The following is a 15940-nucleotide window of genomic DNA, read 5'->3' on the forward strand; positions in this document are numbered from 1 at the left end:
AAAAGCTCAGTGGAATCTGCATTTCTTCTTACAATTGATCAGTTTTAAAAAATGTACTCTGATGTTGTAGTTCTGAGACTAGTCTACAAACTTCGGGGTTTATACTCACGAGTTGAATTTAGAAAACCAGTTAAGCTGCAAATGCTAGCTGCAAAAAGAGAATTTTAGATTTCTCTGTAACTTGGTACATAGCAATTAACTTGGTACATTGCAATTTACTTGGTACATAGCAATTAACTTGGTACATAGCAATTATTGCATAATAAATAACACTTCAAAGGTTTGTTATGCTCACAATGTGCATTATTATTTTTTTTCTATCCTAAATATATTACTTAATATCTTTAGATAAGTCTATAATAAGTACAAATCTGTTTGCGATAAGAAGTCTAGACACTAGAACCTGACTGATCTGGGTATTATGACAAGAAGTAATTACTGGAAAGGTGTCTTAAATTTTAAGTATTTATGCTAAATGCTTTGGCAATGACATATTGTTATCTTATTTACAATGTATGTAAGAGTGCAGTTTTATGTAACCAGGATGCAGTGAGTGATCAAGTATCACTTTTATATCATGCATATAAAGACAGACAAAATTGCTTGTTTCTGCAGTTTTATTGACTAATATTGGTGAGGAATGCTAACATTTTTTGACTATTAAAGCAAAACAAGGTGATATATCGTTTATATGCTGTCATGAAATGCCTCAGTGTATTTTGAGATCACTGATGCAATGTCATAACAAACCTGTTTTAGGAATACAGCCAGATTTCATGACTTGCATCATTTTTCAGCCGCAGGTGCTGAAAGGCTAAAGTAATCAAATTTTCACTAGGTGCCACTACTATAAAATCTTTAATGTTGATGGTGGACTGCTTCTTGTTCATTCCCATGTAGTACACATGTAGGAACTGAAATCTTTAGTAAAAGATAAAGTTCATTTCACCTCTAAAACTTATGACTTTGTGTCCCACCGAGAATCTAAGAAAACTGAGGAGCCATACAGCCTCTCTCTTCTGTACAGTTTCACTCTCGAGTTTCTCCCTTGAGAAACTTTGCAGCTTCTCTTTGAGTTACTCGTGCCAGGCACTGTTACACACAGAACTTTTCAGCCCCTCTCTGAGAGTTACACAGCCTCTCTCTTTGTTACATACACAAGGAGCTATACAGCCTCTCTCTGTGTTCCTCTTTTTAGTAGTACTGGTATTTCAATCCTTATTCTTAGCAGTGATTTGGTCAAAACCAAGAATTTTTATACGGACAAAATTAAATGACTGCAGTTGGTATAAACAAATCAGAAATTTTGTCCATTTGTTTGAGTGTATCTCGCATTTGCTTAAACATTCTTATGGTAAATTACTTATCTTAGCTGTGTTAAATATTCCAAGGGAAATTTGCAAGCCCATGGTTACATTTGTAAGAAAAAATGTTAAACTGGAGACCATTGTATTGGTGAATGACATAAATATGTGGTCAGTTTTCCTTAGACAGATTTGTTTGTTAAAATATTGAAACTTGACAAAATGTTTATCATTCTTTTAAGGTTTCTGTGTGTTTTACAGGGTTTTGTTCCTGGTGTGTTTGGTATTTCACATGGTGCTATACAGTTCATGGCATATGAAGAAATGAAGAACGCCTACAATCAAAACAAAAAGAGACCTGTAGACACCAGATTGGTTTGTATTCAAAATTTAATTTTTACACCTACAGATACAAAGTATACGGTTACTGTAAGATCACTCTTGTCCATAGGTCTGTCTATCTTCCTATTATATCGTCTGCTTAACATCTTAACTTCATAAATGTTTACCTCACAAAGATGACCTGCAGAGCACACAATACACTTCGTTATATCCGAGGTCAAACCTGGAGGCCACAAATCAAAAAGCTTTATTTCATGTCTGCTCCATACCTTCTTTACCACTGGGAAAATTTTCATGTAACTAGAGCATCAAAATGCACAACCTTGGTCACTAGGTCCTGGTCATGGTCACTCTTGAAAGTCAAAGATCATATATCTTAAATTAGTATGAGTTGCATATTACTTAAACTGAAAGATATTTATAAAACATGTCAATTGTTGACCTTATAAAGATGACATGCAGAGCATTAGACCCAGGTCATAAAGCCCAAGGTAAAGGTCACACAGAGTGGTCAAAGATCAAATAGCTTAAAGCCATGTATGCTTATCTTCTAAACCACTAGAATAATTTCATAAAATTTGCATCAACCGTTAATCTTATTCAGACAACATGCAGAGTGCACAACCCATGCTATAGATCTAAAGTCTAGTCACACTTGAAGTCAAAAATCTAATAGCTTATATTATTGTCAGCTCCATATATCTGCTTGAACCACTGGAAGTATTTTCATAAAACGAGCATCGGTTACTGACCTCATCAAGACAACATGCAGAATGCATGAACCAGGTCACTAGGTTAAAGGTCAAGGTCACACTTGAAGGTCAAATGTCATGGGCACAACTTTTTGCTTTCCCTGTATCATAGCAGCATTTGTGGGTATTGATTGCCATTAGTGAGTGCTCTAGTTAAAACTGCGCATAATCTTAAAAGAGTGATATCAATATTGATATTGAATAGATCACACTTTCAACTTTTCAGTTATACCGCTGTCTAGACACCCTCCCTTTATCACGATATTGAATTTAGTGAAGATAGACACCCTCCCTTTATCACGATATTGAATTTAATGAAGTACAAAAATGATGAAACCTAGTGTAGAAAATAATTTAAATGGCACTAAATGGCATTGTGTTACTGTTACAGTACATTTGTTCTGTAAATTATAAAAATATCAAGCCGTAAGAGTACTGCAGTTGTATGTGTTAGCATATTAAACTTAAAATGTCAAATTAGTTATGACACTTTAAATGTCTACTGGTACTATCAGAAAGATAGTTCAGTTATGACGCAATGGTTCTTGACCTTTTAGTTGTGAATGTGATGCAATAGTTTTGTGTCCTGACCTTGATAATATGACTTTTTATGCCCCCGGCATCTACTGATGCAGGAGGCATATAGTGATTGTCCTGTCTGCTCGTCCGTCTGTACGAGGTTAACCAAATGGGACTGTTTCGTCTAGCATCAATACCCCTAACTAGAATGACTTTATACTAATGCAGATGTAACCTGTGACCATTCCTCATCTTCAGACATTGCCTGACCTCAGTTTGACCTTGACCTTGAAGTTGACCTTGTTTTGGACTTGGGTTGCTTTGTATCGACAAGGATGCCACCAGGGGCATCAAATGTTTATTAAACGCAGCTCCTTGTTCAAGTATTGATCCCACAAAATACCATAACATACTGTAAAGAATGTGTACAAAGTTCTGAGAAAAATCTGTCTTTTTCGTATTTCAGACTACAGTAGAGTATCTTACATTTGCTGCTGTCTCTAAGATATTGGCTGCATGCATCACATACCCTTACCAGGTATTGCGAGCACGACTACAGGACCAACATGTTAGTTATTCAGGTGTAATTGATGTCGTACAAAAAATTCTCAAGTAAGAGACATTTACAATTTTTTACCTGTTTTTTCTGCTTTCTTAAAATGCTTTATATTCTGAATATGCCCCAAATCTTTTATCCCATAGTCATTACATCATTTTCATAAGAAAAATAAAAAATGTAAAGACTGGAATTGCATTGAGGCTTTACTTTATGTAATGAAGTTATTAAACAGTTTGTAAAGGATATTTCTGCTGTACTGTTTTACAGATGAGTCTAATCAAAGGAGATAATTTCAGTGGTTGAAAGAGTTGTTTGTTGAGATATCCTTGGGGAGTATTTGAAAAATTTCTGTTTTCTAACTTTGAATACATTTCAAATGATATTGAACTTTTAAAAACACACTCCTATCTTTTTTATTAAGAAATCTTAAGTTGTAAATTTTGTGTAAGAAATTATTTCCAATGATATGACTGAATTGTACAGTATTGTTTTGATGCTTGTTGTTTATTTAGGTATGAAGGGGCGAAGGGCCTCTACAAGGGGATGCCTGTCTACCTTTGGCACGTGACCCCTAACATTTGCATCGTATTTATGATATATGAATATGTGATAAACTGGAAAACTTGGAATAGAGACAAGACAGTGTTAGAAAGCTAGTGACCACAGACCTAATGCGAGGGGTGACATTGGCAATGAAATCTGTGAGTTTAATGACATTCATTCCATCAGTGTCTTGATATACATGTATATCTTTTAAAAGAAAACAGAGGGATATATTTAGCTTTGGAGTTTTTGTGGATTCACAGTGCTTATGGATATTTTAGCATTCACATTGAAGAAAGGTGCTTTTGACTTGTGAGTTGATGTATGCTCTTCATTTTGGAGATTTGCTCTTCATATTGGAGGTATTGTCTCACATTTGAGGTATGGTACTCATTTTGGAAGTATGCTTATATGTTGTTCCATATTGGAGATTGATTCTTCATATTGGAGGAAAAGAAAGCATAAATAAACTTAAATTATGAGACTATTGAATTTGAAGTAGGCCAGTATAGGAAGAGTTTTGATGATGTTAACTCCACTTCAATAGCAAGAGGAAAAAAATGATTCTCAAATGAAGGAAGACGATCTACTGACCGGTTGTCACCAGTGAAACAGTTCATATTTTAAATGTCTTTCAGATTAGGTAGTGCACTTTTGTTTAAACATATATATATTAAAAATGACGGAAATGTGTGGTTCATAGATTTTTATGTGATAAAGAATCCAGAGGGATACAGAAACTGAAGTTATATTGCTATTAATATGACAGTATTTCATAGGACAGACAAAGCATTCCATTTATGTTGTGCCAAAATTGGCACGGTATATGTCAAACATTTCATATATTTTTGTTAAATCATTGTACAGATTCATGTAGTTGTGAAAATATATGTATATTAGTCTTGTAGACATAATGATATTTTACTTGTAGATATACCCACACAATCTTAGGTACATGTATATTGTATTACTGAGTTGTCGTTAACAAGCATAAATTGGAAGATCTGGGAAATAGGTTATATATAAATTGGAAATCCTGTTTTAAGATCATGTATTTTGTTTTGAAGAAAAGTATACATGCAATTTTAATGTTAAAGAAAAAATATTTTCCAAGTATATATTTAAAAGAAAATCTATCTTAAAAGCCTATGTTATACTATATCATTCATTACACATACATCTGCACTTACCCTTTTACTATCACATTCTGTTATTTTGTTGTTTATTCATTCCAAACCTATTGATGTAGTTAGTTTTGTATAAGACAAAGGTCTGCATATTATCTTGGAATTAAATATTGCACATTTTTGTATATAAATGCATAATCATGTACACAAACTAGATCTGTTCAAACAGTTTGGGAAAACATTGAAATCGTGTAGCTCTAGCTGTCACACGCCCATCAAACTTTACAGTGTAAATGAAACTTTGTCAAATAGATCTCCTAGTCAGAAGATGAAGTCATGTTTACTGTACGTAACTAGAGAAGCATTCCTCTACACAGTAAAATTGCCTGCAGTGTTAGCATTGAAACTCAAAAATATTTCTTTGTACAAAAACGACCCCGGAAGTCATGTGGCATCTGGACTGTATAAATGTGTATTTCTTTTAGTGATTCTTTTAGACTTTGGTGTGTTTGTCACAGCTTTGGTATATTTAGGGTTGTTATTTCATTATAATTTGTACTATTACATTTCTGCCTGGCCTATGTGGCCAACATAAACTTGAGGACTGCTTATTTTTGTAAATATATGTATTTATCGAGTCTCTGTGAGACACCTAGATTTTACTTACCTTGTGTATCCTTTTATAGCAAAAAATTTAATGATCTCTTTGCATTGGAAGTTTTTCACATTAAAAGGGACACTTTCTTGTTGTACTATGTTACATTTAGAAGTTATTTACTTTGTTAAAGATGTGATTGTGTGGTTATTTTGTTGAAATATTGATTCTTTTTTCTATTTTATAGATGAATGAATCTTAAATAGTTATAAAAGATATATGAGCCGCACCATGAGAAAACCAACATAGTGGCTTTGCGACCAGCATGGATCCAGACCAGCCTGCGCATCCGCACAGTCTGGTCAGGATCCATGCTGTTCGCTAACAGTTTCTCCAATTCCAATAGGCTTTGAAAGCGAACAGCATGGAGCCTGACCAGACTGCGCGGATGCGCAGGCTGGTCTGGATCCATGCTGGTCGCAAACCCACTATGTTGATTTTCTCATGGCGCGGCTCATATGTATTTGGAAAGGTAGCATGGTATAAAAATACAATCAAGATGTTCCCATTTAATGTTATACTTCACCAATATTTATGATATAACAATAAGCAATGTAATTTTATAAACAATATATACCTGAAATAAATTTAAAGTGTTCGATAAAAGGGCATTAAAATGGTGCTAGAACAAAATGACTGAAGATAGGAAAATCATGTTGGGTTTAGCACTCTGTACGGAGGAGGCAGTCTAACGAGGGAGGGAGATTTCGAGGGAATATGTAACTTTTCTCTGATATGAATCTTTAGGTCTGTTAAAAAGTCTCTAGAAGAGATGAACAGAAACAAGTATTTAATAAAGTATGTTGTCACTTAATTAGGGGTTATGTACTTGTTACTGTGATCTGAAGGTAAATCAGCTATCATGGTATTTTCCAGGATGTAGACTTGATTACTGTAAAATCATTTAAAAGGAAGCTATAAAATTTGTTTGTTTTGCACAGAATGGTTGTTTCATCGGGCTATGAATTTATGGATTTCTGCTTATCAGGATAAAAGAATGGGAATTTTGCTGTTTTGTTGAGATTTATTTTCATGGATTGATGCATCCACTAAATCAACAAAATTTAGTCTACATCGAATGTGAAAATCAGTTTCATGCTGGTTAATTTTGAGCCAAAAGCTGAAAAATGTGTACAGACCAGTCTATGTACATGGTGCCTTAACTTGTCTGAAATTTCGATCAGTAGATTCTTTTAGCTACAGATATATTTTAGTGTTCTGCTTTTATTCACAACAATGTGAATGGCTAAGGCAAGGTTTAATGCACCCATGTTACAAACTTTACTTTGCTAGCGGTCAATAATGTGTTTTAAGTGGGCTGGCTTTATTTTATTTATTTATTTGTTTTGGTGATTTAAGAAATGATTTTTTTTTTTCAGAGAATGACAGAATTTGATTGACAAATCCATGAATGGTGCTAGTGATTTATGGTTAATTTGGTAATCATACTCTGTTCATTTTAAATGATGTCTGGAAAAAATAATCTAACATTTACATTATATTTCCATTCCATTTAACAATTTTTTTTTACAAATTGCACATATTTTGTTTGTTTTTAACATTATGCCTGCTTGTTGCCCTAATATAATAATTGTGCCGTCATCTAAGGAACATTCTTTGCAGGTGTCGTAAAGAAAGCAGCAAGTTTAAACTAAGAAGTGTTAATTGTTACTGTGGCGCCTTCCACTTTGTGTTTCTTACAGAATGAATGTCAGAATTTACAGTGGAGAAAATAGGCAGGATGTAAATATTTGTAGATACTACAGTCAAACCTGTCAGTAAAGAACCTGCCCCGGGGGAGTAAAAAGTGGTCTTCATGTACAGGTTGTCTTTATTCACAGGTTAAAGTATGCTGCTCATTCAAATGTAAATAAAACTGGTGGTCTTTGTAGCCAGACGGTCTCCATTCACAGGTAACCTTTAGCTCAGGTTTTGATGTTACATTTCGTATGATGAACAGTTTCAATGAAAACAGGTTTATTAATATGATACATGTTGTATTTATTTGCTTAAAATCTTTCTGTCTCTTATTACTGCCTTACTCCTCTCATTTATCTTTGGCAGGGTGCAGTTATCAAATAACATTGTATAGGTACATGTTAGGTACACTTTGTCTCAGTTTTTACCAATCTTCAATCAGTCATTTGATTTTATGAGTATACATGTTCTACGGACTTTGATTTTAGTATGGACTAATTATACTGTTGAATGTAAACCAAAATCCCCCTACTCAGTTTGACTAAGGCGGACAAAATGGCCCCTTTGATTTTGTTGATTAAAATTAAACATAGGTGAACTGAACTGAAGTGACAATTTTTCAGGTGATACTTATGAATTCTAAACATAATGAAGTAAGAATTATGATATAATTAGGGGAGAAATGATAAGAGATTTTATCTACTCTTCCATCAAATTGAGCAAGACGATTTTGTCTGTACCCCTGTTAAAGTTATTATAGTCAGATAAAATGGTTTCGTACTTGGTACATAATATAGCTTGCTTTGATAAATTTTATGTTGGATTTTATTACATACCTTGATAAACTACAGTGAAAGTTGCAGTTGTAATGCTTAATAATTGCTCTTGAGTCTCGGGGATAATGTTGTTTAATTTTCATGATTGCTTTGAATTTATTTTATGCTGATATTAGCAAAAATTATATAAATTTTACCCAAACTAATATTTAAGGTAGTTTCGCACGTTTGATAAACTGGAAAAGATTGCGTAACATTGTTTGTCCGGAAAACATAGAATAAAACCTGGATTTGGCATATGGAAATGAAAATCATTTTATGAATTATTGGCAACCCTTTACAGTGGCACTGTTACTGTCTTTCTAAAGTTAAATATGATATTAAAACATCTTACATGTTAAATAATCCAAAATAATGTCTTAAAATTAGTTTGAAACATGCAGTTCACTTTAATCATGGTCATAAATCTCAGAACCAAGCACTGACCCTCCGTGGCCGAGTGGTTAAGTTAGTTGATTTCAAATCACTTGCCTCTCACCGATGTGGGTTTGAGCCTCACTCGGGGCATTGAATTCTTTATGTTAGGTTGACTTACAGAAGGTCGGTGGTTCTGCCCAGATGCCAGCTCGTGATGAAATAATACACAGAGGGGCAACTAGGTTCCCCCTCCACCATCAGAGCTGGAAAGTTGCCATATGACCTATAATTGTGTTGGAGCGACGTTAAACCCAACAAAACAAACACACAGACCTATACATTTTATTTTACTATATCATAGAACATATTTTTATTTACGGCTGTCAGAAGTTCCATTTAGATCTACATTGCAGAAAAAATTCTTTCTGTGAAAATGTTATGAAAGTTGTGACTTTCCCATAGGCTTCGATTATAAAAAAAAATTCGCGAGGTCCAAATTTTTCAAATCAGTCTAGCAAAAAATCAAGCACACAACCCTATCTTTTTTATTTGCTGAATTTTCTAAGTATATTTTGAAGTTTTGAAAAAATCAGGGTGTAATCAAATTCTACATTGTAGAAAAAAATTTGATCCAAACATGCAGAACTACCTTAACGGCTCTAGAAAATGTTTTATGTGGTTGTGTTCAGTAGACTATGAAAGAGTGTAAAATTTCTCACCAAAGGATTATGGCTGCTAAATGGGTGTTAAGTACAACATAAATGAATACTGGAATAGGTAAAATGTGAAACTAAAGAGTTTTTGGTATATTACCTATTTTGACAGCTGTTTAAGCCATATTTGTATGATGAAAGATGACAAAATGCTTATTACTTGTGAAAATTAGTGATCTCTCTATCCTTGTTCTATATGTACTAGTTAGAAATCAAAGCAGGATTTAGTTATCAATATTTAGATTTTGTTCTTATGAACAGTGTTAGATAGGACAGAATGTGTTTCATTTAGTTTTTGTATAGAAAAAGTAAGCTTTGAAAATTATCAAATTTGTCAAATGTTTGTCATGATTTTTGTTTTGTTTAAAATGATAATTATTATGTAAATCTCAATTTGTTCACAAATTATTTTTGCTGGCACATGTATAATTTTGTGATTCATTTCATTATTTTCTCATATTTTTGTCCTGATAATTGAAATATAAAAGATACAGACTCTCAGAACTGAACTGTATTGTGTTGTTTTATTGCAATTCCAGTCTTAACAGTCAATAAGAAGTGAATGAAGATATTTATTTAGTTACTGGTATAACACAGTTTTTCAACAGCATTTCAGTTGAAGACTATGGTCAGGTGTAATAACTGACATTTCCATGATTTCTTACCAGTATATTCCCCCTTTCTCTACAAGTAACTGACAACTTTCCACATAAATCAGGGTTAGGTAGAACCTAAATGACAGAAGAAGTGTTACTTTAGTCAGTCACCCTAGAGAACGTACATCATTGGAAGTTGTGTGTTAGAGGACTGTACATTGATAAGCTTATCAATAATATATATGTTATTATTAATTATCCCACACCCAAGGCAGAGGCATATTGTTCTGACGATGTCCGTCCGTCTGAAAATGATTATTATACGCCCAAAAAGACATATTATGTTATAGCCCCCGATGTCCGTCTGTCCGTCCGTTAGCAATTTTGTGTCTGCTCTGTAACTCTGGAGCCCTTTGAAGGATTTCAAATATTTGACACAAATGTTCACAACATCCGAACAAAGTGCAGAGCGCATGTTCTTGATGGCTCACTTCAAGGTCAAGGTCACACTTAGGGGTCAAAGGTCATTTGAGTGTGTTTCGTGTCCGCTCTGTAGCTCTTGATCCCCTTGAATGATTTCAAAAACACTTGACAAAAATATTCACCGCATTGAGACGACGTGCAGGGTGCATGTTCTGGATGGCTCTCTTCAAGGTCAAGGTAACACTTGGGGGTCAATAGTCATATAAGTGAATTTCGTGTCTGCTCTGTAACTCTTGAACTGCTTAAAGGATTTTAAAGAAACTTGAAGGCACAGATGTTCACATCGAGACGACTTGTAGAGCGGATGTTCTGGGTGTCTCGCTTCGGGGTCAAAGGTCATCGCTCTGTAACTCATGAACCCTTTGAAGGATTTCAATGAAACTTGACACAAATGTCCAAATGCATCGGCACGATGCACAGAGCGCATATTCTGGGTGGCTAGCTACAAGGTCAAAGTCACACTTAGTGGTCAAAGGTCATACCTTCCAGTGTATATTACTCCACATTGCGGTGCTCTTGTTCAAAATATAGTATTATCTCCCTTGACCTAGAAAAAGCAGTTTTTCCCATTTATTTGGTAAAAAAATTGGATTTTTGACTGTATCAGATTCTATGTAACCTGTGATGGATCTTCATGAATTTGACACAATTGTAGATCTTTATAGGGTTGTGGTGCCTGTGCAGTTTCATAAGGATCACTTTATTAATCCCTCATCAAGAGTGGTGGGTTATAGGAATGGTCTCTGTCTGTCCTTCTGTCTGCCCGTAACACTTTCGTGTCTGCTCCATATTTCCTAAACCCCTTGAAGGATTTTCATGAAACTTTGGTCAAATGATCACCTCATCAAGATGATGTGCAGAATTCATGAGTCAGCCTTGTTGGCGCATGGTCAAGGTCACAACTCGAGGTCAAAGGTTTTAGCCTCCCTTTTTGTGTCTGCTCTATATCTCCCAAACCCATTGAAGGAATTTTATAAAACTTGATTCAAATGATACCTCATCAAGACGATGTGCAGAACCCATGAGTCAGCCATGCTGGCTCAAGGGCACAACTTGGGGTCAAACGTTTGAGCCTTCCATTTTGTATCCACTCTATCTCCTAAACCCCTTGAAGGATTTTCATCAAACTTGGGTCAAATGATCACCTTATCAAGGGGCTGTGCAGAACTCATGAATCAGCCATGTTGGCTTAAGGTCAAGGTGACAACTCAAGGTCAAAGGTTTGAACCTTCCATTTTGTGTCCTCTCTGTATCTCCTAATCCCTTTGAAGGATTCATATGAAACCTGGGTCAAATGATCACCTATCCATGCTGGCTCAGGGTCAAGGTCACAACTCAAGGTCAAAGATTGTAGCCTTCCATTTCATGTCTGCTCTACATCTCCTAAACTCTTTGAAGAAATTTTATAAAATGTTAGTCAAATGATCACCTCATCAAGATGATGTGCAGAACTTATGAGTCAGCCATGCCCGCTCAAGGTCAAGGCAGCAACTTAGGGTCAAAGGTTTGAGCCTTCCATTTTGTGTCCACTCTGTATCTCTTAAACCCCTTGAAGGATTTTCATCAAACTTGGATCAAATGATCACCTCATCAAGAACTCATGAGTCAGCCATGTCAACTCAAGGTCAAGTTTACAACTCAAGGTCAAAGGTTTGAGCTCTGTATCTCCTAAACCCCTTGAAGGATTTTCATGAAACTTGGGTCAAATGATCACTTCATCAAGGTTATGTGCAGAATTTGAGTCAACCATGTCAGTTCAAGGTTAAGGTCACAGCTCAAGCTCAAAGGTTTACCCTTTCACTTTTCCTAACAGTGGCGGGGGATTTAGCTGTCTTTCAGACTGCCTTGTTAACTAGAGTTACTGCTTTTTAACTATTTTACAGTTTTTTGTACCCCCCAACAACAAAGTTGTAAGGGGGGTATACTGGTTTCAGGTTGTCTGTCTGTCTGTCTGTCCGTCTGTCTGTCTGGTCGTCTGTCCGTCTGTCCGTAGACGCAATCTTGCGGCACCATCTCTCCTTATCCCCTTGACAGAATTTAATGAAACTTCACACAAGTGATCAGTACCAACAGTAGTTGTGCATGGGGCATGTAAGGTTCTTTTAGAAAAAAAAATTTGCAGAGTTATGGGACTTTGTTTTTTTGTTACTATACTATATACATAGACACAATCTTGTGCGCACCATCTCTCCTCATTCCCTGGACACAATTTAATGAAACTTCACACAAGTGATCAGTAACAACAGTAGTTGTGCATGGGGCATGTTAGGTTCTTTTTGAAAAAAAAATTGCAGAGTTATGGGACTTTGTTTTTTTGTTACTATAATATATACATAGACACAATCTTGTGCGCACCATCTCTCCTCATCCCCTTGACACAATTTAATGAAACTTCACACAAGTGATCAGTAACAACAGTAGTTGTGCATGGGGCATGTTAGGTTCTTTCAGAAAAAAAAATTCCAGAGTTATGGGACTTTGTTTTTTTGTAACTATACTATAGACATAGACACAATCGTGTGCGCACCATCTCTCCTCATCCCCTTGACACAATTTAATGAAACTTCACACAACTGATCAGTAACAACAGTAGTTGTGCATGGGGCATGTTAGGTTCTTTCAGCGACAAAAATTGCAGAGTTATGGGACTTTGTTTCTTGTTACCATACTATGTACATACAGTCTTCATATGCAATCTTGTGCGTGCCTAATCTACCAAACCCTTGCACACAATTTAATGAAACTTCACACAAGTGATCAGTACCAACCCTAGTTGTGCATGGGGCATGTTACATTCTTTTAGATAAATATTCTGCATAGTTATGGGACTTTGTTTTTTGTTACTATACTGTATACATACAGTCTATATACATACAATCCACATAATTATGCAGTCTTGTGTGTGTCAAATTGCAATGTACTGTGTCAGTGCATGCGGGGGGTACATTCATCACCTTTAGTGATAGCTCTAGTTAATTCTCACATAAGGAAGTAATCCATAAAATATAACACAAATACAATGTTTACATGGCATGAACAGAGTCTGTTTCATATCTGGTCCATAACTCTGTCATTCATTTAGGGATTTTAATATTATTTGGCACAAATGGTCCCCATGATGAGACGTGTCATGCGCAAAACCTGGACCTAGCTCAAAGGCAAAGTCGCAGTTGGAGGTTTAAGGTCAACAGGATTTTTCCCGTCCGGTCCATAACTCTGTCATCCATCAAAGGATTACAATATTACTTGGCATAAATGCTCCCCATGATGAAATGATTTGTCATGCCAACACCCAGAACCCTAACTTAAAGGTCAAGGTCACACTTGGAGATCAAAGGTCAGTAGGATTATTTTCCTGTTCAGTCTATAACTTTGTCATGCAAAACAGGATTTAAATATCAGTTGGCACAAATATTCACCTGGATGAGATAACATGTCCTGCGCAAAACCAAGACCCTTAGCTGAAAGGTCAAGGTCACACATGAAAGTCAAAGGCCAAAAGGGCATTTTACTTGTCCCGTCTGTAGCTCAACTAAGGTCACACTTAGAGGTCAAAGGTCAAATTCAAGAAAGACTTTGTCTGGAGCATTTCTTCACGATGCATAGAGAGATTTTGATGTAACTTTAAAATGTTCACCACCATGAGGCACCATTGTTTCCAGAATTACTTCCCTTTGTTATTACTATAAATAGCTTATATTGTAACCTTTTTTTACTGCTTGTAGGAAAAAATCAGGAACACTTCTGTGGTACAACATGCATGTTACACCCAATTTTTAGGTGTTTTATTTACCTCTCTGACCGGTAAAGAGTTCTATGTGCACTTTTATAATATATTTTTTTTAGGATCAACTTCCATTTTAAATAACAGTAGAGAAAATTAGGTTCCAGTAGGGGCCTTTGTATTGCATGGCAGTACTTCCTTCAGTTGTTGATAAAAAACTACCATGTCTCATTAAAGACGAAATGTTGCCCATTCAATTTTGTGTCATAACTGTTACTTCTTAACTCCTTTAAAGGAGTTATGAGAGTTGAGTCAAAGTTTCACCTTTTAAAGACAATAAAAATTATGCATTACCAATTTACTTGATACTGTAAATTCCTTAAAGAATAGGGCAATTTGTTATTTCATATGGGGGAAACATATTGTTTTTGCCTTTATTGTCTGCCCATCCAAATTAACCTTGTCCGGCTTTCACAGGTCAAACTGCTGGCCAGATTTCAACGAAACTTCACAGGAGTGATCAGTACCATGCCTAGTTGTGCATTTCACCGGCATGCTCCGCTTTGGTGCACAAAATGGCCGCCAGAGCTAAAAATAGAAAAATCTTGTCTGGCTTTCACAGGTCAAACTGCTGGCTGGATTTCAACGAAACTTCACAGTAGTGATCTGAGACTAAGTACCAACCCTAGTTGTGCATTTTGCTGGCAAGTTCTGCTCTGCTGCACAAATTTGCCGCCAGAGCTTAAAATAGAAAAGTCTTGTTTGGCTTTCACAGGCTAAATTTCTGCCTGGATTTTGACGGAACTTCACAGGAGTGATCAGTACAAACACTAGTTGTGCATATTGCTGGCATGTTCCACTTCGCTGCACAAAGTGGCCACCAGATTTCAAAATAGAAAAATCTTGTTTGGCTTTCGCAGGTCAAACTGCTGGACAGATTTCGATGAAACTTCACAGGAGTGATGAGTACCAAGCCTAGTTGTGCATATCCCCGAAACGTTTTGCCTCATTGCACAAATAGGCTGCCAGAGCTAAAGGTATACATAAGGAGGAGACATAAAGTTTTTGTGACAAAAACACCTAGTTTTTCCTCTTTTTGGTCCCCTTTTACACTAAACTTTTGCTGGTCAAGGGGATGACAATGTCCTGCATGGCTCTTGCCTGCCCTGTATTATTCAAGTAACATGAAGTTATAGATCTTCAAGTAAAACCACTTATTTCATACTCTGGATTCTGAAACAAGTTTGCCATTGTTCCTGTATGGCTTTTGTATGACTTAAACCCGCTGCCCTACACTTGTAAGGTAAATTACAAGCAGTACATGAATTTTGACCTTTGTCTTGAAAGTCAGTTCTAAACTGTTTTTTTTTTTGCCTTGAGCATGACACTAAATTACCAAATACATACTTGACAAGGGATACAACAGTCGAACTTCATTCACTCGGACTTGATGGGACTAGCAAAATTTACTCGAGTTATAGGTACAGTACAACCTCACCTGAGTGGCCCTCTCTTAAGCAAAAACCTCTTTAGAACAACATCATCAAACTTTCCCTAAGCTGAAAATATACTATCAAATTTACCTCTCCAGAAACACAACCTTCGCATAACTGTCAATATTTGTATCTCCCAAAGGGTGTTGCTCTACAGAGGTTGCACTGTAGTTTGAGCTATTGAGCAAAGTACATTATACAAGGATTTTGCTGGATCCTGAGGAGGAGTTGGAGTGGAG

At 35.8% G+C, this 15940-nt stretch overlaps 1 protein-coding gene across 2 annotated transcripts in view; it reads left to right on the top strand.

Annotated features, from left to right (window-relative positions):
* LOC123540500 (mitochondrial folate transporter/carrier-like) overlaps nt 1–15940 on the top strand; it is a 33172-nt gene that overhangs the window by 12589 nt on the left and 4643 nt on the right. The window contains exons 5-7 of one of the 2 annotated variants that reach the window (XM_045325580.2): nt 1566–1679; nt 3384–3529; nt 3989–9914. In XM_045325580.2, coding sequence (XP_045181515.1) covers nt 1566–1679; nt 3384–3529; nt 3989–4133 — 405 coding nt within the window. In that variant the 3' untranslated portion in view covers nt 4134–9914. Of the gene's footprint in view, nt 1–1565; nt 1680–3383; nt 3530–3988; nt 9915–15940 lie in introns of those variants that run through there. The other variant, XM_045325579.2, reaches the window with a different exon arrangement.

Source organism: Mercenaria mercenaria, chromosome 16, assembly GCF_021730395.1.
Source record: "Mercenaria mercenaria strain notata chromosome 16, MADL_Memer_1, whole genome shotgun sequence".
Classification (NCBI taxonomy): Eukaryota; Metazoa; Mollusca; class Bivalvia; order Venerida; family Veneridae; genus Mercenaria; species Mercenaria mercenaria.